Source organism: Mytilus californianus, unplaced genomic scaffold (genome assembly GCF_021869535.1).
Source record: "Mytilus californianus isolate M0D057914Y unplaced genomic scaffold, xbMytCali1.0.p SCAF_10, whole genome shotgun sequence".
Taxonomy (NCBI): domain Eukaryota; kingdom Metazoa; phylum Mollusca; class Bivalvia; order Mytilida; family Mytilidae; genus Mytilus; species Mytilus californianus.
Window position 1 is genome coordinate 18,319,868 of NW_026262582.1, and position 23,580 is coordinate 18,343,447.

General features: G+C 31.6%; 1 protein-coding gene across 3 annotated transcripts in view; it reads right to left on the reverse strand.

The window, feature by feature from the left end:
* The window catches only part of LOC127717716 (Krueppel-like factor 6), a 177,913-nt gene extending 155,188 nt beyond the window's left edge, over window positions 1-22,725 (reverse strand). For all 3 annotated transcript variants that reach the window (XM_052223486.1, XM_052223487.1, XM_052223485.1), the window contains exon 1: window positions 22,390-22,725. In XM_052223486.1, coding sequence (XP_052079446.1) covers window positions 22,390-22,491 — 102 coding nt within the window. In that variant the 5' untranslated portion in view covers window positions 22,492-22,725. The remainder of the gene's footprint in view (window positions 1-22,389) is intronic.
* Window positions 22,726-23,580: the final 855 nt, after the last annotated feature.

Here is a 23,580-nt window from a genome sequence, read left to right on the forward strand (position 1 = left end):
CATGTCTGTTTGAATTCTCAATAAACAACAAAGCTTTTAGTGGTAACTTTTACTATTCATCCTCATAAAAAAATAGACATCTTGACTTTGGTATGTGTGCACTGCACAGCAGTTCCAGATGAGTACAGGTGTATATATAATGCATCAGTAAAAAAGAAAACTTTGAAATCAGATACCAATTTCTATTCTAGTGAATGGCACATTAGTTTCTGGATAAATATTAAAATAAGGAAATGTGGAGTGATTGCCAATGATACAGCTATATACAAGATACCAAAGGACAAGATTTGAACAATTATAGGGCACATACAATTAATGTTCGATACAACTTCAACAATGAGCAAAACCAACACCATACAGTAAGATATAAATGGAACTGGCAAGAAAAAGTGTGAAACAATTTAAGAGAAAAAAATCCTTTTTCTTCATTAATGATTATAAGTATGCTTAAAACCAAAAAGTTAGAAATTTTAGTCTACACCATACAAGTTTTACCAATAGATGAGCTGATGAATAATTTCAAATCATCAAACATTTAAATAATGTAACAGAAGATAAAAGGATTATAACACATACTGTACTGCTTCCTTGTTTGTTGTAAGTTACGTCTTGTACCTCTTTTGAATCAATTTATTCAACATATATGAGTCATGAAAAAAACAATTGTCACCAGTTTTTCCTTGTACCATTTTAATAAATTTGTGCAAAAAGAAATGTATAACTTTTATTATCTTCAAATGTCATCTATCAATAAACCTGTAGTCAATTTGTGTCTATAATAAAGTATAGACACAGCTGACATGAACTGGTTTAATATTTAAGAGGCAGAGGATACCAGAGGGAGAAAGTGGCTCATTAGTCAAAGACACAGACAAACAAAATCAGGGCAATAAACAAAATACAATGAAAAGACAGTTTACACCGCATAAAACTCAAAATTGAGCAACATATGAACCCCACCAAAAACCTGGGGTTATATCATGTGCTTTGGAAGGGTAAGCATATCCTGCTTAACATGTGCCATGTATATCAAGGCTTATATATACTGGAAAATGGGCTCTTCTCTCCATTTTGACAAAGAATTGCTTTTATTATTATTGGGATTGAAGTCTAATTGTGATTGGTGTAGACAAACCAGAGTGAATGGGATGGATAATGCAATTTAATGGTGGTTTATTTCAGAACAATGAATTACCAACTACAGAATACCAAGGTCAGCCCACACACTGAATCAACACAAATTGTGTGGAGGTTTTTACATCAACCTGTACTAACAGAACAGTAGGATATAATACATGTACTATAGCCAAAATGTGATTATAAAAAACCCATAAAATGATGTTTTAGAAAAATCTGCTCCTATATCTCAGAAATAATATAACTTTTAATAAGGCATTGATTGGATAACTGTAGTACAAATAAACTTGAATTTGTGAGTCATTACCAATACCCAATAACTAAAGCAAGTTTAGCAGAAACTGTCAATATCTCAAAACTCAATCAAAATAGCTTAGATCATCAATATTTAAGAGTCAATGAACTAAAAAAATACCACATAAACCACAAACATTGGAAACTTTCACTATACAAACATTCCATTGAAATTGAACATCTGTTAAGATAGTTACAAATCATCAGTTTGTAGTTTATATCTTGTTTATTCAGACTTACTGATTAGATTCATGTTGTGGTTCATAACCAAACTCTAAACAACAACTTAAAACTGCATTTTAGGCAAAAAATGATAGGCCTTTGATATGTTTCCATGTAATTTTTTATTATGATGTATCTGAAAGGAGTTATTTGGGGGTCATGACGCTCTGACCTTCATAATCAAAATTCAACCGAATTTCACTTTAAATAATCATTTATTGTATATATTTACAGGAGTCCCAATGGCAATGGCTACAGGTGTATTTACACAGAAATTTTAACAAAATTACATTATAAACTAAATTAGTATCCTTTACTACTGTTTTAGTTAAAATACACTTTGAAATGTTCCCTCAAACGAACAGGTGTATCAGTGCTTTGACCTCTATAGCAGTTATCACATTAACTTTTATGTTTATCAAATAAACAACAGTAAAAGATAAGATAAGTGCCACCTACAACTTACTGTCTGGAGGCAGGCATACAAATACTCTTGTTAGATAAGTAGAGATGGAGGCAACTGTTGTGTCTAGAGACAGACATATACCATTACTTCTTCTACATTAGTAAGATGGACACAAACCAATGTTGTGTCTTGAGACAGACATATACCATTACTCCTACTACATTAGTAAGATGGACACAAACTAATGTTGTGTCTAGAGACAGACATATACCATTACTCCTACTACATTAGTAAGATGGACACAAACTAATGTTGTGTCTAGAGACAGACATATACCATTACTCCTACTACATTAGTAAGATGGACACAAACTAATGTTGTGTCTAGAGACAGACATATACCATTACTCCTACTACATTAGTAAGATGGACACAAACCAATGTTGTGTCTAGAGACAGACATATACCATTACTCCTACTACATTAGTAAGATTGACACAAACCAATGTTGTGTCTAGAGACAGACATATACCATTACTCCTACTACATAAGTAAGATGGACACAAACCAATGTTGTGTCTAGAGACAGACATATACCATTACTCCTACTACATTAGTAAGATGGACACAAACCAATGTTGTGTCTAGAGACAGACATTTACCATTACTCCTACTACATTAGTAAGATGGACACAAACCAATGTTGTGTCTAGAGACAGACATATACCATTACTCCTACTACATTAGTAAGATTGACACAAACCAATGTTGTGTCTAGAGACAGACATATACCATTACTCCTACTACATTAGTAAGATGGACACAAACCAATGTTGTGTCTAGAGACAGACATATACCATTACTCCTACTTAACATTAGTAAGATGGACACAAACCAATGTTGTGTCTGCATTGTAATATACTGTGGATTCATTAATATTCATGGGATACAAATTTTGTGGATTTCTTGGGTAATTGAAAACAAAAGAATTAAATACTGGCGGAGATACATTTTCATGGGAGCAAAAGCCAAAACCACAAAATTTAGAACCCGTGATCATGTTGATATACATGTAGCATTTTTATTCTCAAACCACGAAAATTGATACAAGAAAGAAAACAATGAGCCAACAAGGGTGGGGTTCTAAAGGAAGTCTTGTCTTCTTTTCAATATCTTCCTTAATTTTGAAAGTCACATTTATAAAACAGTACCTTCTCATATCTACTTATATATTACCCTGTAAGTGTTAAATGACTGAGGAGTGCACATTCTACTAATGGTACCTGAAGCCCCTATTTTCCTTATTCTTCTCTATTCTAATATGTAGAACTTATTTATCCTTCAGGTCTGTCATGTGATATTTCATTATTTCTCTTTTTAGAAAAGACGATCTTTATATTGATCAAAGGAAAACTTTATAATAATTTTCTTAGAAATCAGAAACTTTTACATTGTTTATTATTAAGAAAAAATGTAATAAAAGTCAATATCGGCCTTCAGATTTGTTATTGTCTCAGGAATACTAATATAACGATATTTCAAAGAAATATACGAAATTTTATCTTTCATCATATATACAAAATGTATGATTATGATGCTGCAATCTTACCTTTGGGAAATATTTTTAATAATTTGTTGTTGATTCAAACTTTTAGAAAACAGAAATATTAAGGCGCAGCTTCAGATGGTGGTTGTGGTTGCGCACCTCCATCCCCCACCTTTTAAAAGAAAACGTGCTAGAGGAAAAATTACCGCCAGTTTTGTGTCAAAATAAGGTCCTCTAATTTCTAATTCTCAGAAGCATTATTGACCATAATAAAGACCTCTAGATGTTTGTTTTTTTGTCATTGGGTTTATAGCTGTCTCATTGGCATATACTACATATCTTTAATTCATATGTATAAAATAGGATTATACTTTTATGAAAAGTAATAATTAAGTGTATAAATGTTTCGGTTAGAGATGTGCATTGGATACAACCTGAATGTCAACCTAGATTCCTAAACCTTTCAAGTGTGGGTTAAAATTAATGTGCTTCAATGCTTAATTCACTCTTCACATTAATAATATTGCTTTCTATGCTGGCGATATTTTCACCCATTTTACGTGACTGAAAAATACACGAAAATAACAGGCATGAAAATTAGCACGTTTTCAGTAACTATCCTTTAATTATACAAAATTCCAGAGTTATTTGATCCGGTAGTAGGAGGATTTTTAAATCACATTCCTACCATATCTTAAGTGACTTGAAATTACTGTTCAATCAACTGCAGTATGTTTATTCGCTTCTATTATTCCTGAATTTTTCCATAAATTTTATCTTTAAAGTTACAGTGATATTGCACTTGATTGAAGAAATTGAACTTTCAATCAGTCTGTCATCTTAAATTAAAATAAGTGTCTTTTTTCTTGTTTGAAAGATAGCTCTCAATACAATAGATAGCACTTGAAAAGTCTCTGCTTGCACTTGAAGTTTAAAGCCTAAAGCTGAACATATTGACCTTGGGTATAGGGTGACATTGACCTTGTACTGTTCAAGTCAAAAATAGCAGTCTTCTGTGTGAAGATGAATACATTTTTTTTAAGAAAAAAGAAGTGTATTAATTTCTGACACAAAATAACCAAAACGTTGCACTTGATTAGATCTCAATATTGGATCTTTTTATCTAAAAGATGATAGCTCATTCAATACATGTACATGCATTCTTTGAGAAATTCTTAGAAGTCTGTAACTACTTATATAACAATAACGAAGCTAGCATAAAGAACATTAACCCTATTTGACCTCAGTGTGTCCTCCATAAGTAAAACCAGTGCAATGAACAATAATATATAAATTGAAAAGACATAAATTTCAAGCTTATAATCATTTCAAAGCAATATTTGATAGCTAATAATCATATCTATTAGATCCTTTAGCATAGACGATTAACTTTCCCTCAGTCTCTACAATGTAATTAGCATTTTATTAACCAGATACTATAATGATTGCAAAATTTTAATATTTTCTTTCAAATTTTATCAACATTAGGTAGGTTAATGAGATGGACAAAGTAGCCATTCTCTATAGTATAACGACTCTTTAATGACAACAGTCGGTAAAGAAGACAAGAATATATCAGTAAATTCTTATTAAAGATTTACAAAAGGCTTACCATTTTACATGGCTGAACTCAAACTGTTTGTCAAAAGAATAATTCTATAAGACTTCAAACTAAAACGGTTTGTCAAATGAATTATTCTATAAGTCTGAAGTAAAACGGTTCATTAAAAGAATTATTCTATAAGACTGAACTAAAAAGGTTCGTCAAAAGAATTATTCTACAAGACTGAACTAAAAAGGTACGTCAAAAGAATTATTCTATAAGACTGAACTAAAAAGGTACGTCAAAAGAATTATTCTATAAGACTGAGCTAAAAAGGTTCGTCAAAAGAATTATTCTATAAGACTGAGCTAAAAAGGTTCGTCAAAAGAATTATTCTATAAGACTGAGCTAAAAAGGTTCGTCAAAAGAATTATTCTATAAGACTGAGCTAAAAAGTTTCGTCAAAAGAATTATTCTATAAGACTGAGCTAAAAAGGTTCGTCAAAAGAATTATTCTATAAGGCTGAACTTAAAATTTAGATTCTGGTTGTAGTCTCTTTGACACAGTCCCAGTTTCCATAATTCTCTATTCTATTGAACATGTTGAAATATCGATATATATATATATCAGTACAGTAGATCTACTATGTTGATTAGACTGGTTCTAAATTTAATTAATTAAGTTGAGAACCAGTCTATAACAACATATCAAAGAAAAATGGCTCTATAGATATAAATCATTAATAAAACCTGTTAAGATTTTTACACTAGTAATTTTCAGCATCCTCCCAAGTGTTTATCAGGTGTGAACATATATATACATCAGATAAGTAAAGGTCACACAGACATCTCAGTACTACATACTTCTGTATCTGACATGTGTTGGTATGTTGTCTGCTAGTGTATCCCATTGAGTTTTCACTTTGAAGTTAAAAAAGGCTATCCAGTGAAATACTAGGTTGTAATGATCTGACTGTATCTTCTTACTCAGATTTACTGTAAACTATGCTGTGTAAAAGCTTTGATGTTAAATGAGCTAATGTATGGGGTTATAATTATCAACACAAATATTTACAGCCAGATCAAACTAATTTGTTTTCTGAAATCAACTTTAAACACCAGTTGTCATTTAGGATATGTGCTGCTGTGTGGTGGTTTTTTCCCTCGAAAGGGAGGGGGGGGGAGGGATGATGGAAGGTGACTTGAACCTTCAATTGTTACATCAAATTTTCATGTCTTCCTCTGAATTTGTTATTGTTTTGTCATGATAAAAGGCTACCATGCCTATTGACATCACATAGAAAGATCAATCATCTTTTAGCAAATTATTAAAAAGAAAGATTATGTTTGCTTAAAATCATTAGAGAAACAAATTCTACCAGTGTAACCGCATGTGATACAGTGTTTCTCCGCACTTGACAGTTAAATAATGTACATGTATGGTGACCTATAGTTGCTTACATCTATGTCATTTGATCTCTGGTGGATAGATGTCTCATTAGCAATCATACCAGAGCTTCTTATTTTTATAAAAATAGTTAAAACACTCTGCAAGTCGCACGTTTTAAATTTGAACATTATACTGTGTCAAAAGGAGATATTTTTTCACACTTGTATGCAGTCATACAATCTATATATATAGCAAGAGACAGAATGCAGACATCACATATTTTCGATGAAAATATGTTTTATTGGTAAAGATCTTTTCATTCATTCAGTCATTCTTTTACTACATGTAAGAGCTTCAACTTATCAGTTCATCAATATACATGATACAGTTAGTATAGCTTTCGTTTCTAGAACCACTATAGATATTTAGAACATATTACTAAAAAAAAACTTTAAACACCCTTATCAATATATAATAATGACAACTTTTGACGATTTCTTGGATTTTCAAGAAACTGTATATATATGTGCACATTCCTTGATGAAAAAATCAAGATAAAACATGCCCAACGATTCCCCTCATTATCAAGATAAAATCCTGTCTGTACAGCAAATCATCCAGGGTTTTATTTAAACAAAGCTGAATGGAATGTATCTAATACTAATATTTACACAAATATTCCAGATCAATAACTTAATGTCCATAACATTGTAAATAAGAGTTTTTATGTACAGACTGTCTTGTATACAGTGCAGAATAAAATAGTTCAAGGAGGCAAAAAAATATTGGTTAAGATGTTATGAATATAATATGTAAAGGAAGATTGTTTCAATTAACGGAAAAAAGGCCAACAACATTTAATATACTTTGTAGGCTACAAGAGTACGTACAACTTCCGACTAAATTCTAAACTGTTGTAAAAATTCCACTCAATAACTGTTGAATTATATAAAATAAGTCAATTTTTCAGCATTCTAAGCCATTTTTAAAAGTACACTTTGAGCATACAGGTTCATAAAATTCAAAAATGTAAATTACACAAATTAAATCTACTGAATAAAGTAAAGTCTTAAAACCACTTCAATGTCAAAAAGCTTTAACCATCTAAGGTCTGGTATGCTAATAGGACTTATAAAAGGCAATTGTAATGGATAAGTACAATACATTTGTTTAGATAAACCAATCAAAAGTTTACTAAACTTAACTTCCAATTCAAAAAATGATTTACTACAAAGTCTTGTGAACCCAGACATAAATTCTAACTTTGGCGAGAAGTCAACTGACATTGTTCACACATACAACGGAATTACTGTTCAAACAAATATGCCGATTTCAATTAAAGAAACTAAATAAAATCGTTACTCTGGCAGATTTGGCAGATATTTATGTTGTTTAAAAACAATTTATTATTTTTGCGCTTTTGAACAAATTGTAAACATTAACAATTCAAAAGAAATTGCGATCCTTTCATTCCACACCCAAACATACTTGTGAACTCAGGGCTTGGCAAGGTGTTGTCTGTAAATTTTAATATGTTGACAGTTTAACCGCCATGACATGCACATTGAAGGACAACCGAAGACAAGAAGAACAATCATTCAAATTTTTTGGAAGATACTATCAAGTGCATTTTAAATAACATGAATGACCTTTATTATGACCTTTATTCATACATAGTGGTTTATAATTGTATTTCTCACCTTAACTTCGAATTTATCCTTTTAATAATTTGTACATTTCAAGTGTTGAATATTTGATTTTTCTTGTTGACAAAAACACATTTGCAGGTGCATAACTGCATCGTTAAGTTACATGTACTGGTATTTGGAATTCCTTTAAGTACTAATTATTTATGAGGATTTAATATAATTGGCACTAAATTTATTATTTTATTCATAAATAGCATTTGATTACATGCTTTAATTATAAGTCTTGTGTGTTTTGTTTTTCTAAAGAACTGTAAAAGGAACATATTAAGTTTGACCACTTTTCATGAGTTATCTCCCTTCTTACAAATTCCTAGACTTTACTTTATGTCAAACTGAATGATTTTATTCACATTCATCTCATATTTGTGAAAAGCATAAAATACAATAGAATAATAAAATTACTTTTCTTTCCTTCTTTATTAACAATTTTACTTTCCTAAATAATTTCAATTCAAAAATGTATATGATGCGCAAGAAAAAAGTATTTAAACAGCTTTATAATATATCTATATATCTTAACAAGCCTTTTAAAAGTAATAATTTGTCGAATATTGTTGAAACACTTGATGAACAGATAAAAATCAGTTGTTCAAAATAATAACACGGAAATAATAAGGACCTTGTTGACGAGGTTTTGTTACTACATGTGTGCACTTTATACTTCATTTATGATCCTTCAAAGGAGAGAGAAAAGGGATACCCTGTTGACATTGAGCCAGTTTAAAATCTGATCTGATATATGATCTATAAAATATAGGCCACTATCTAAAGGTTCTTCTGTCCTTTTCATTACAATACAAAAGACATGTCAAAACTGTACCAAGTCTCAAGTGTAAATTTCAGATATTACTGCGACGTTTTATTATTGCAAAAATATAAACTCACATTTCAATTTTGATAACTATACATTTGTTTACAGCATTTCCAGACATTGCAATAACTAATCTCTCAATTTTTTCCATGTGTTTTCAACAATCACATTAATAAATGCAGCAATAATTTCTGAACTTACAGTACATGTAGGTTACACACTCACTGGAACACACGTCATATTAATGCTTATAATTATTAACTAATGACAATTTTTATAATTCTATATATGTACGCTGCATTTTTATGCACCTGTCCTAAGTCAGGAGTCTGTTGTTCAGTGGTTGTCGTTTGTTGGTGTGGTTCATAAGTTTTTCTTGTTTTTTAGATAGATCAGACCTTGGTTTTCCTGTTTGATTGTTTTACACTAGTCTTTTTGGGGCCCTTACAGCTTGCTGTTCGGTGTGAGCCAAGGCTACGTGTTGAAGGCCGTACTTTGACTTATAATTGTTTACTTTTTACACTTTGTGACTTGGATGGATAGTTGTTTCATTGGCACTCATACCACATATTCTTATTTACATTACAGATAACAGCCAATTGTCTCTCCTGATTTTTTGTTTTTTTGAGCTACTGTATCATTTTGACCCATATTTTCATAAGAATTCTTTGAGGTACATCTGTAGCTAATTATACACTTAAGAAAGGCATGTGATTACTGTGAGGCACAGGTGCAAAATGATGAAATTAACATGCCATATCATTGTTCCATATCACCTTTTAATAAACAAATAATTTTCAATTTCATGAAAAAATGAAAACAGCATGTTACATTATTCAAATAGGATTAAATAATGCTAATGGACAAAGTGTTTTTGGAAGTTTTTTTCAAAATTTACTACTGCTACAGATTTATAATACCTTTCAGAAGCACAAGTCAACTTTTGTCTTGATTATCACAAGTTCTAATCAGTGTGTTATGCTTAAGGTGATTGAGCTGATAAATCTTTATTGCATGGTCTAAAAATATGTTATAGTCTTTATTATAGAACAGAACAAACACTGATTTACTTTTTTCCCACAAAAACATGTGATTTGCCTTCAAAATTATGGCTGAAATTGGGTGATTGTCCTCTTTTCTGTCAAAACATGACCCATTTAATTCTTTGTTAATTGAACCAGTAAATCACTGATCTTCCCCCCTACAATTACAGGACAATAAATCTCGCATAACTACCTGAATTACTACAAGGTGTTTGTAATGTAGCTATCTGACAAAATATCTACATATTACTGCCAATCCAAACTACCTTTAATGTACTAACAGACACTTGTCTGATATCCATCTTAATTCTTTGCCAGGATCATACAATCACAGACCATGCATGTTTACATGTAATTTCTTTTTGTACTTTATTTGTTTACATATAGTCATCCTCATTCATGTTCACTGCAATTTTTGCTTTACAGTTGGATTTTTTTACTTATAAATGAAATTATGGAAGAAAAAAAGGTTCCTTACTGTCAAGCAGACTTTACGATAAAGCCCGGAGCTCAATTTTTCAAAAATTTTAGTAAGATTCTATGATGTCATCATGAGATGATTTTTACAGGCCCGAAAGCAATTTTACAAGCCTTGGAAGTTGGGCCTGTGGTTAAACGTGAAGACTGGTCATAGATTAAAATGTTTAAAATCCATTAAGAAATGATTTGTCTGTAAAAATTGTATGGTGTCTCAGTGTCCCATTATGCAAAACAATAATAGAGTGTATTCTCATGGGGGTTGGATTTACCTGCTCCTTTAATACCACAGCACTTTTATGGTGAAACCAAAGTACATCTAGGTCAATGTACTGTCTTCATAGATAGACAACTGTCTACACATATCATTCTCTAAATCGCAGCATTGTCATATCAAGTCTAGCAAAGTAATATGATTGAATTGAATAAAGATCATCAATATAAACATTTATTCACAAGAAGACAATATATATATATATATATATATATATATTGAGTATACATAAACTTATATAACATCTGTAACAGATGCAGGATGCCTTAACACTACCCATGGGGGATCCAGGGGGCCCACTGACTGCCATAAAAGGTGGCCCCGCTATAGTCATGCTTCAGTGATTCCCTATATAATCAACCAAATTTTTGCCCTGAAAAGGGGGGGGGGGGGGCCCAGGCTCACCTGGATCCACCTATGACTACAATAAGATTAAAGGAAATGTACAGATAACAAATAAAATATATGTTTCATGATCATCATGGATTAATTAAAAGTACATGTAAGAAGAATGCATGTGTTGTACTTATTTAAGCATACCCCCCACTCTGGTATTATATATCATTGACATACCCCAATTCTGGAATTTAATATTACAGGCGCGGATCCAGGATTTGATGTAAGAGCTGGAAAAACATGGTTGTAATTTTTATGCCCCACCTACGATAGTAGAAGGGACATTATGTTTTCTGGTCTGTACGTCCATTCGTTCGTTTGTCCGTCTGTCCGTCTGTCCATCTGTCCCGCTTCAGGTTAAAGTTTTTGGTCACGGTAGTTTTTGATGAAGTTGAAGTCTAATCAACTTGAAACTTAGTTATTATGTAACACATGTTCCCTATGATATGATCTTTCTAATTTTAATGCCAAATTAGAGTCTTGACCCCAATTTCACGATCCACTGAACATGAAAAATGATAATGTGAGTGGGGCATAGTGTACTATGCATGGACACATTCTTATTTTTTTTAATTCTTAAGGACGGGAGCTCGCCAGGGGCCCGGTGTGACCATGTCTAAACGTGTCCTGTATCATCAACAATATAATGAACATTTTTCACATTTATTACTTAACTTGAAACTTAAAGATCATCATGACAACTTAAAGTGACTGTCTTTTGGATTTTTTGTTTGTGTTGTTGGAATTTTTTCTCCTTGATCTAAATTACATGTAATAGTGAATTTAAAATCTCCTTCCAAACATAAAATATTTTTTTATTTTTTAAATCATATGAATAAAGGAAGATTGTCTTTATTGCATTATAACTAAAAATCATTTAATTCGTGTTACCATGTTACTCGTTTTACATGTTAGCATCAATCAACACTGATAACCATATTTTATGGCACTATTTTCATTTAACTGATAAATGCAATGATATTAGCTCAGAAAGAGAGAGAAATATTTGTGAATGATAACAATTGAGACATTTGTGTATTGACTTTGATAAGTAAACATTGTCTGACCTATAAATAAATGGTAATTGTAATCCTAATCATTCTGTAAACAAACAAGAAAACAATTATTGTTAACATCACAAAGATTAAAAGTATTTAAGTTACAGATAAATATCCTTAGATTTATGAATATTTTTATACCTTAAACTTTCATCTTAAACTATAATATTATGTCTTATATATATATGATAACTGTTCAGGTTCATAATGAATAATTTCATTTTCTTTTTTTTTCAGTGTATGGAGGAAATTAAATAAATTAGCTGAAATAGGTTGATCGATGTACAAGTGGTAGAGAGGAATTTGTCGACAAAACACTTGACTAAATGTTCTTTGGAAACCTGTTAAAAAGTGGCAGATTTGAGCTCCTTCAACCATTTAGTATAGGTTAATGTAAGAAGAATACCGACCAACTATAATATTGCATTTATACTTAAAATTAACTTCTGTAAAGTGGTTATTTCAAGGAGTTTAAATTTCACGATTTCTGGTGCCAAACCTTTTCCTAATGATTTTAGTTCGCAACTTTTCCTGTCCCTCATTCTGATCCACCTTGAATACCAAATTATAGCGCCAGGAATATTTTTGAAATTTAATCTTAAAAGGGAAATTAGCAAATACAAATCCGGCACAAAAAATTTTCATTTTACAGTATTTTGCAAAAGTTGGGAAATGTGCCCAGAAGAAAAATAATGAATTATTATTATGACTTAAGCTGAGCACTGACAGTGAACTTATGTACTTTTCCTCTTAACGCTAAAAGGATGTATCAGAAAATATAATTTTAAGTTTTAATTTACAACTGAGGAAATGAAATAACAATACACTTAAATGAATGAATTTGTTCATTATTATTATGATTGTATACCAGAAATTATGCAATATATAAATATCTAACACTAAATCAACACACATCAACCAGTACCAATTTCAAACACAAATTCTTTTGATCTGAAATCTGGCAAATTCCAGTTTGAAGAATTGAAGAATAAATGACACAGATTTTTCATATAAGAAACTTAAATTGTCAATGAGACAGGATCATATAGGATTGCACAAATTCACAAAAAATATAAATATCAGATGGTTGCTGTAAAGGTCCAGCCTGCTGACAAAAAATAAAAATATCAGATGGTTGCTGAAAAGGTCGAGCCTGCTGACCCTTAAATTTGTCAAGCATGTGTACTGACTGTAACTTTTCAATCATTAAAATATTCAACAATTAATTTTTCATCTTTTCAATATAATTTTATTTTTTTATGCACATTAAAACAAGAACTGGTAGAAAAAGTTTGAAAATATTTTTTTATGCATAATCAAAACGAGAATATAGTTGAAAAAGTTTGAAAAATTAAAATACATTATTTAATAACTTTTTTAATAGTCTTTAGAGTGCTGAATGTCCATCTTTATTAAAAAAAAGAATTATGATGTATCAGCAATAACTATTTAGATAATGTATTATCTATCACTGTCTATTGATGATTGACCTATATTTTTACTGAATAGGTCTCAGTACGATGGTCTCAAGCAGCTGCCATTCTGTTGCAAATATTGCATACAAAAATGTCTGACTTTATTCAAATTTATTAAAAACATATCAAAATAAGTGTTTAATAATTAAAAGTTACAAAAAACAATAATTAATTGTATTTCTTTTGAAATAAAGAAATTATAAGCCAAAATTTCAGCATGTGTGTTAAAGGAATGCTTGAATGGGAAAAAATGTGTGGGAAATTTTTCAAGGTAGATCAATTTAAGATTGCTCAGGTGAGAATGGATATAATCAGTCAGGTGAACAGTCAAAAGTACAGAGGTATACAATTTTTCTTTGGAGAAATCTGAGTACCCCACTTGTCAACGACCAATATTTAAATATTTCATTGATTTTGAAGACAGATAGTAGAATGTTGAAATTTAAATTAAAATTTGGTAAACAAATAAAAGGTTTACCCATATGTTTACACTAGGGATGAAAAGAATGTACAAAGATGTACAAGAGGCAAATTCCAATGGATGAATGTAAACTTAATCTTTCAAATGCTGAATCAGTAGCTTCATTGTTCTTCCTCTTGTTAAATGATCCCATTCAAATAAAGGTAACCCTCCAAATAAAAATCGGAGTCAAAAACTCCTCTCCAAGAATAGGGTTTACCCCCCCCCCCCCCCCTTTCCTCCTTGTCTACAATCAGAAAAAAATACTATTGAAGACTATTAAAGTTGAAATACATATTGAAGTTTGACTGTTAAAGTCAGATAATCCGATGACCTCAAATTACCCCCCTCATAGATATTCTGACTAGGAGTCAGGAAGGGGTACGAAAATATAAATTAAGGGTATGAATCACAGGACCTTAGAACAGGAATCTACTTGAAAATCTACTGAATTGAAATGCATCCAGTATATATAAACTGAGTGATGATGAACTGCCAAAACACAAACAGATGTAAATTATACATATCAAAGGTGATACATGAATCATTTTCTGGCATATATGCACTCAGAATTCAGATCAATAACTACTGAGTTAAAAGGAGACTGATACTGAATAGATCTATGGTTATTGCAGTTTTCTTTCATAATTATCATTAATTGAACTCTCTACCTTGTTTTATCTAAAGGTCACAATCAGTTAGCAAATGATTTCTGGTACACTATAACCCATAGGCCAATGAAAAGCAAAATTTCTAACCCCAAGTGTTTTCCCTAGAAATTTTTTGAAGCAGGGGATTGACTGAAAGAATGGTCGCCTTGAACTTTTAAGGGATGGGGGCTTATATCTATAGGATTATAATAGGGAATTTTAAATTGTAAAGGTTTGGGCCCAAACAGTGGCAGATCCAGAACTTTTCATAAGGGGGGCCCGCTGACTGACCTAAAGGGAGGGGGGGCCTGCTCCAGTCATGCTTCAGTGATTCCCTATATAATCAACCAAATTTTTCCCACAAAAGTGGGGGCCAGGGCCCCCCCCCCCTGGATCCACCTATGCCAAATTAATGCATAGGTCTGGCCTACATGTGACCACCATGCATAAACCCCCCAAGGAAAACATTGAGTAATGTCACCAACATTTGTACTTTGTTTCCAGTGGTTACGTCTGTCCATATTTTGAATTTGAATCTTCATTCCACCTGAACAACTTTAAATACAGAACTGACCAAATATATTTATTCTTTGCCCTAAATAAGTGAGAGATATCTGCCAATGGACATTCAATAATTGACAATACAATCAAACAGGCATCAGGAATTTCCAGACTAACCTAGGTATAGCCCAGATCTAAAATATTTTATTGCATACTGTTAAAGCCAGGATCATTTTTACTTTAAAAAGCATTTTAAATGGATTCAGAAGAAGAAAACCGTTTTTCTATGTGCCAGAGTACATTATTATTTAGTAATGACCCTAGGACGTATATGATATCATCATGTTATTGATCAGACTGATTTCTGGTTTTGTAATTCTTAGTTGCAAAATGTACATATTTCGTGTATTGCTGCAATTCATTTTCTAAAAATTGCAATTCTTTGTGGATATCATTTTGCTTGGTCTTTCTGTACACTTGCATGCACATTTTAACAAAATCATTTGTAAGAATTTTATAACTGGTAATATTCCATTGAAAATCAGTTAATAAATAGGTCAACGTTAAATAACTTAAAACAACCGGTACTTCAAGTACAAGCTTGTATGAAAGTGAATTTTAATTTCTGAATGGAACTAATACTTTTCCATTATAGAAAGGCAATACACATTTTAGATTATTTTAAAAGGATAATAGATATATAACAACCTTTCCTTTTTCTAACATAATTTGAAACCTGTGACCGGAGGTATGGAATTTAAACAAAGAATCTCGTCTAAAACCATGCTTAGTTTAAGCATTAATGTACATTAGACTTCAAAAGAATACCTCAGCATGTATTGTTTTCTACTAAACATGTTTTCATGCTTTCATTTATTTAAATCATATCCGTATTAACCTTAATTTATAAATGTATCTTTTCAAAACATGGTAATTTTTAGCCTGATTTCTGAAGGGATATAAATACATTTAAAGGAAGTGTTTAATGTCCAACTGGTCAAGAGTGCATTTTAGTTAAATTTGAGTTGCCCTTTACAAAGTGTACGTACATGAATGAAATTAACTGACAGCTTTAACAAACGAAAATGGGATGGACAGAAAGATGGATGGTCGAGAGTAACACTTAATTCTCCAGTCGCCTACGGCAGGGGCATAAAAATGAGCATCATGATCAGGTCTGTGGCTCAAAGTTTACCATAAGGACTGCTACAGAATTTTTCCGTACAGCCTTACATAAGATTGAACGAGTAAATACTGATTAAAGATGTACAACTTCAGCTGTTACGAATCTGATTCATTATGGACTTCAATACTACAGAAGTTCATATAGATCTTACATTGTACATTGTAGATTAAAAAGTGAATGAACTGATATTTTTTTTGTAGTCTCATTGAGTCAAGGACATGTTTCTTGTCTTGTGTAAATTTTCATTTAACAGGATTTTTTTCTTTCTTCCTTTTTTATGTATTTCAATAGTATTCAAGCCCTGTTTTAAAGTTATAAACCATATGTTTGAACTGTAACTCTTCCAGATCATAAAAATATTCAAACCACTAGTATAAATCATGGCAATACATGTACATGTAGTAGAAAAAGAGATATTTCATTACAGTTAGGCTTGTTGTAGACTTATTACTGCATAATTTGACAACTGTATTATTTATTTTAAAAAAATGACAAAAACTGTTTATTGATGTGAAAAATTGTAAATTTTAGAATAATTTTTAAAAACACTTTCCAAACTGTACGTTTTATACATATAAAAATAAGGAGAAGTGGTACGATTGCCAAGGAGACAATTACATGTAACTATCCACCAGAAACCAACAGACATGGATGTAAGCAAGTAAAGGTCACTGTACAGCCTTCAACATTGACCAAAACCCAAACTGTATTATATGTAATTGGATATCCTGTATTTATCATGAAATAAGGTTAAATTGCTGAAAGACGAGCCTCACCTAAATTATTGAAAGCTATAATTTTTCATTAACCACAATATCATGATGTATAATTAAATACATGTATTGCTGTGTGTTTGTTTTTTCTACATTGGATAGAGGTTTAGGGGGAGAGTTGAGACCTCACAAAACATGTTTAACCCTGCCGCATTAATGCGCCTGTCCCAAGTCAGGAGCCTCTGGCCTTTGTTAGTCTTGTTTGTTTTTTTTAATTTTAGTTCATTTATATGTTTCGGAGTTTAGTGTGACATCTATTTTCACTGAACTAATACACATTTTTGTTTAAGGGCCAGCTGAAGCCTTCCTCCGGATGCGGGATTTTCTCGCTGTGTTGAAGACCCATTGGTGGCCTTGGGCTGTTTTCTGCTCTTTGTATGGGTTGTTGTCTCTTTGACACAATCCCCATTTCCTTCTCAATTTTATGCAGACTCACTTGAGCTAAAATCCTAATGAGTGTATCTAATATATTTATTTAAGTAAGCTACATGTATAAATTGAAGGATCTGACATGACAAAAAGTAAAACAATTGAATAAACAATAAAATAAATAATGTTTATTTTGGTTTAGAGAATAAATATCTTGGTAAAATGTAAACATATTCTAATGGCTGTCATTTTATCTGGTTAATGTGTAGTGTCAGGGTATCACCACTAATGTATATTATATATAAAATATTAATTGTTCATCAAAAGAATAATGTCAGTGTCCTAGATTTTCCATGCCAGTATACCTACAAAATTATCAGGGTTATAGCAGGACATGTTGAAATACTACTATCATTGAGTGTAAACTAGGTCATCTGTTTACTATGAAAGAATGTTATAGTAATCTATGATGCATTCCACTCCAACTACAAAATGACTATCTGTCCCAGGGGTTTACCACAGGGGTTTATTTAGTGTGGAAATAATTAACACAGTAATTAACCAATAATTACTACATGTTCGTCTACATGTAATATTTTTCTTGTAAAAAACAAAGGAGAAACATGTAGAAAATGTAAAAAAAATAATGGAATAAACATTCAATTATCCTTTCTATTTATAAACAGCATCATTATCTGAGGGGCTCTCTGTGGGGAAATAATTATTCATTGATCTTGTCTATTCAATATGCCTGTTAAATACACAAATTGTGATCTCAAGAGGGGACAGATGTCCAGATAAATAGAATCTATATCCATTGTACATGTAATCTCAATGGAAAGGCATTTGACATAACAATAATAGTTAAACAAGAATATGAATATGGTTTCTTTAAGACTAAATAAAGAAAGTTAATATATTTGAGAACAATTTGCCAAAATATGGTAATTGCATGTCTAAAAGAAGGAAAGAAACTTAGGAGAAATGTAAAAGTTATGGAAAAAGTCCCCCTTGACGAAAAGAAAAGTGGTACCCTTTTACAATAAAAATATGCCTTCCTCTTCCCATGTTCTGTTAAAACTCACACTACATTATGTACATATGTATTAAAATGAAAATTTTAAAACACAACTGAAGCAACCCTCTGACCAAAACGTTTATTTCGATGCTTCAAACATGCATTTTTAAGACATGACTCTTAAATGAAACTTTTTGGCAGAAGCCCCACATCACATGTGATCACAGGGATTGGTAAAATCATTTCAATATATTTTTTTAGTGTTTTACTCTAAACATTCAGTATAAATACTGCTGTTACTAGGTGTGTAACAACTCTATGAAATGTTTACATACGTTGTCATGGAAATAAATAATAATACAGAAAAATATGACATAAAACATTGCTACTACCAAGGTATTTGAAGTATCCTATAAATTTATGAAAACATTATTAGATATAAAAATGTATCATGTATATACATGTACTAGACTCATTAATTGTTCCTTCTACATAAAAGAAAATAATCCATATTTCCTTGTAACTTGGGTGATCGAAGATGCAAGTATTTTCAATTTTAATAAAATGCAATATCTTCCTCAAAATAAAAGAGATTTATAGATGTAGTTTGTAATTACAATGATCATCTCTGATACTTATATTTTTCCTATCAAAAACAAGTCTTTTCGCATGAATAAAGCAGAGACAAACTGTTCTAGCAGGATCATCACTTAAAAGATGAGACCATAAGATGAAGTCCTCGACTGACACCTTAATCTGACTGGAATTGTTTTCTGAAATACTGATTCCAAAGATGAATCCAGATCCTATCAACCTAGTTATTTAATTCACTTTATTTCAAAAGTTGAAAAAAAAATAATCTCAATTTGTATATATATTTGGTTGTTATTATCAGATTCAAAACAGTTTTCATATTTTACAAATTACAGTATTATTTAAAAACATGTCATTTTGATAAATACATACAACTTGATCTATATTAAGCCAATGATCTGAACTTGATAAAACAGAGCAAACATGAAGGCAGAGCATCTACATGTATTTATAGATCAAGTAGATTGGATCTTAAGATTATGGCCTTGAATACCTGGCGATTGTTATACATGTACAAAAAAGTACTTATGAAATGCATGAAGTGTTCTTTGGTTAAAACAGAACAAATATGAACAGCATCTACATGTATCTGTACATATATAGGATCTTAAGATTACGGCTAGAATACCTGTTCATTGTTATACACGTACTTATGAAATGCATGAAGTTGTCCTACGTATAATTTTGGTTAAAAGTTGTGAACAACAGGAAGATAGTTATAATCAGCTTATTACCACCAGGAAATCCTCAATCAATTAACTTTCATATATATTCTTTTTGAAAATCATAGTTCTACTTGATCTAATTACTTAAGATTATCTAACTCAGGGCATTCCTTGGGATCTGAGAGACAAAATATTTGTCCTATACCTATATTCAATTGTATGTACAATGTACATGTCATGTATCTATCAGCATTTTCTCACTACTTGAGCACGGTGACAATAAATACACTGTACAATGTATATAAACAGCTTTTAAGAAATCTCCATAAACTAAAGTTACCTGTATAAAAATCTTCCTTAAAAATCATTAAAATGCCTTTGAAAACTCAACAATTAAACTTTTTTAAAACCTGCAGAAGGTTAGTATAAAAATAAGGAGAGTGGTAGGATTGCCAATGAAACAACTATCCACCAAAGTTCAAATGAAGTGGATGTAAGCAATTATAGGCAACCGTGCAGCCTTCAACAATGAGAAAATCCATTCTGTATGGTCGGCTATAAAAGGCACTGACATGAAAAATATGAAACAATTCAATTGAGAAAACTAACGTAGTTCTCTCTGGGTACTCCAGTTTCCTCCACCATGACCACCAATAAAACTAGCCGTCATGATGTAGCCAATTAAAGTGTGCTGAAAGTGGTGTAAAAACACCAACAATCAATCAATCTAATGGTAACCTTGGGCCTAGTCTTTAAAAGTGAAGGGAAAACAATAGACAGTATTTTCGTGGATACTTTATTTCGTGTGTAGCCATTTCTCTCCTACTTCGCTGCAATTTAATTTCGCAATTTTCAAATATATTTGATGTAGTTAAAAAGGAAAGGTCCAAGTTTTACGTATTCTCAGCGATTTATATTCACAATATTTTTCTTCTTGCGAAAGTCACGAAAATTAGTTGGTTAACAGTACTTACTCTAGACGACATGTTTCCATTTCCATTTACAAATATATCTTACCAAGAAATCTACTTTAATATATAAATATAATATGACCAGTAATCTGAGATTCTTGCAACCTATCTACTTGGTTGTACATTTTACCTCATTGTAAATCAATGTACAATGCATATATGCACCAAAAATTTTAGTTAATGTCATTCAATGGACCATACTGTCAATCCACTGACCATGCTGACTCCAGTAACAAAATAAGATGATCTCTGATCTGTACATTCACTAAACAATTTACATTTTGGAGTCTTCAAAAGGTAGACCTGGGGTATGGGACAGCAATGCAAATTACCAATGTTTTACTTTTGTATTAAGGGTACCCTCAAATATTCAATATACATGTACTCTACACGTTCCATGCTGTATTGTAAATATAAGGAAAATTAAATATTAAGCAGTCTGCACCATTAGCCACTAGTCCAATGCCCCAGACTAGTAAAATTTTATTCGGACTAGTAAGTATTTGCAAAACTTTGTTTAGACATGCAAGAAAAATGTCTGAATATTGGTCTTCGGATGTAGTTGGAAAAGATTTTGGTGCAGACTGTTAAGAGGAAATGTTTTGGTGTTACCAGGCCTCCCACCTTAATATACATGATACATGTATATATATACACGATATATTCTCAGATGGTGCATGCACTGTTCATATAGCATTCAATAAAAACTTTCCAAAGTGTAAATGTATACATTCTTAAGGGTACATGCGTGTGAGTGAAATGTGTGTTATAATCAACCTTAATGATCATGATGATTAGCAATTTTGTTTTATTTGTCACTTAAAATAAATTCACAACAAGCTCGAAAATATGATGAGGTGAATAAGGTTTAGACCACTTCTATCCTTGCATAAATCCCTTTTTGGATTCTGTGTCCGAAGCAATTTTCTTGTTTGGTCTCCTTCAATTACATGACAATTATTTACTTTTAACATTCAACAAGTATTTTCAAAAGCGTCCAAGTAAATTCTCACAAGTAACCCCTGATGCAATCAAATCTATTGCCAGTATGTGTTTTTATTCAAATTCTGTGCATTGATGAAACATGTAGATTATGAAGGTGCACAGACACAGGAGTAAATAAATTATAGCATAATAGACAGAATAAGGAAGCATGCTAAAATGATTTAAACGTAGCTCATCCTTTTTTCTTGCCTTTCATATCGAATGAATAGCCCAAGATTATATTTGATAGTTAGACTTCAAATCAATGTCCATCAACATTACATCTGGCTATTAAAACGTCGTAAATTGCATGTCCATTCATACAGGAACTGTCAAAATGTTATTCATATGAGGGGATCAATATGGGGGTAATGTGTATCCGGAAATAGCCATTTATCTGTTGATTCAAATCTAAATTGATGAAACTTGAACACGTACCTGTTGCCAACGATCTTCTAGAGATGGTTGAGCCGAAAAATATCCTGTATCATGCACAACTTGAAGCTCACGAAAAATGTTTCCACTTGGTAATACATCCATCTTGAAAAGTTCACTTCTCGGCGGAAAAGCCGGTCTGTGTTTTGTTTGAGACCAGTGAAATTACACAACCATCTGGTCTAATACACAACGCTGTACATCATTTTAGTATCCATAAATGAATGGCATCTGTATACTGTCACTCAAGCATTAAAAGGAAGGTTTACCACAACTTTTTGTCACCGTAATCAACAGTCGGAACTCACACGCTTCGATTTTGTATATTATCGTTCGGAATTTCACACATAGCCAATCAAATTGAATGTTACGGCCTTAAGTATTTGAAGAATGTGCATTAACCAATGAAAACGCGTGAAAGGAGCTGTCATTCCCGATATGGAAGTTGCTATTTTGTCTATATTTGGAGACGTATATAAAGCATAAATTAGATATGGTGGTTTCATTTTAGCTGGCTGAGTCAGAGAGCACATGTCGTTTGTTTTGATAAAAACATTTTGAAATAACTTGTATATATTGTGATTAATAAATGAATATGTCACGTATTTCCATTGAATATTCTTATTATTACATATTTTGATCTACTGTTTATCTTAACTGTTTACAATAACCAATGTGTGAACAGTGACCGTGTAAACTTGTGTAATTATTAATTATGCAATAGGAAAGTTATTTGATCAAGGAAACTAATAAAGAGAAATTTCTATTTCAAAATCCCTTAACTTAATTAAATATATATATATATGTAAAAAATATAGTAATTAATGCAGCAATTTCAGTCCGTGAGACCAAGGAGGTCATATAACCTCCTTGGTGAGACAAACTAAAAAAAATATTGAAACAAATATTCACGTGACGACATGGTAGCTTTGTCATGTTTTTATCTTTATTATCTCGTGTTATCAACCGTATTCATTATCGTTGTTGTGGATGCTGCGGCGTAACTTGATGCTGTTTGGCACCGAAAGTTGCCAAACCGTTAAATTTCCCGTCCCCCTTTTCTTAATTGTAGTTGTATTTTTTTTATTTTGAGTGTTATGTCTGGAGTTTCCGAGTTCACCCCTTTTTTTATAAATGGTTTGTTGCTAAATCTTTACACGGTGTACCCGGCACCCCGTTTGAATCCGCGCCTGG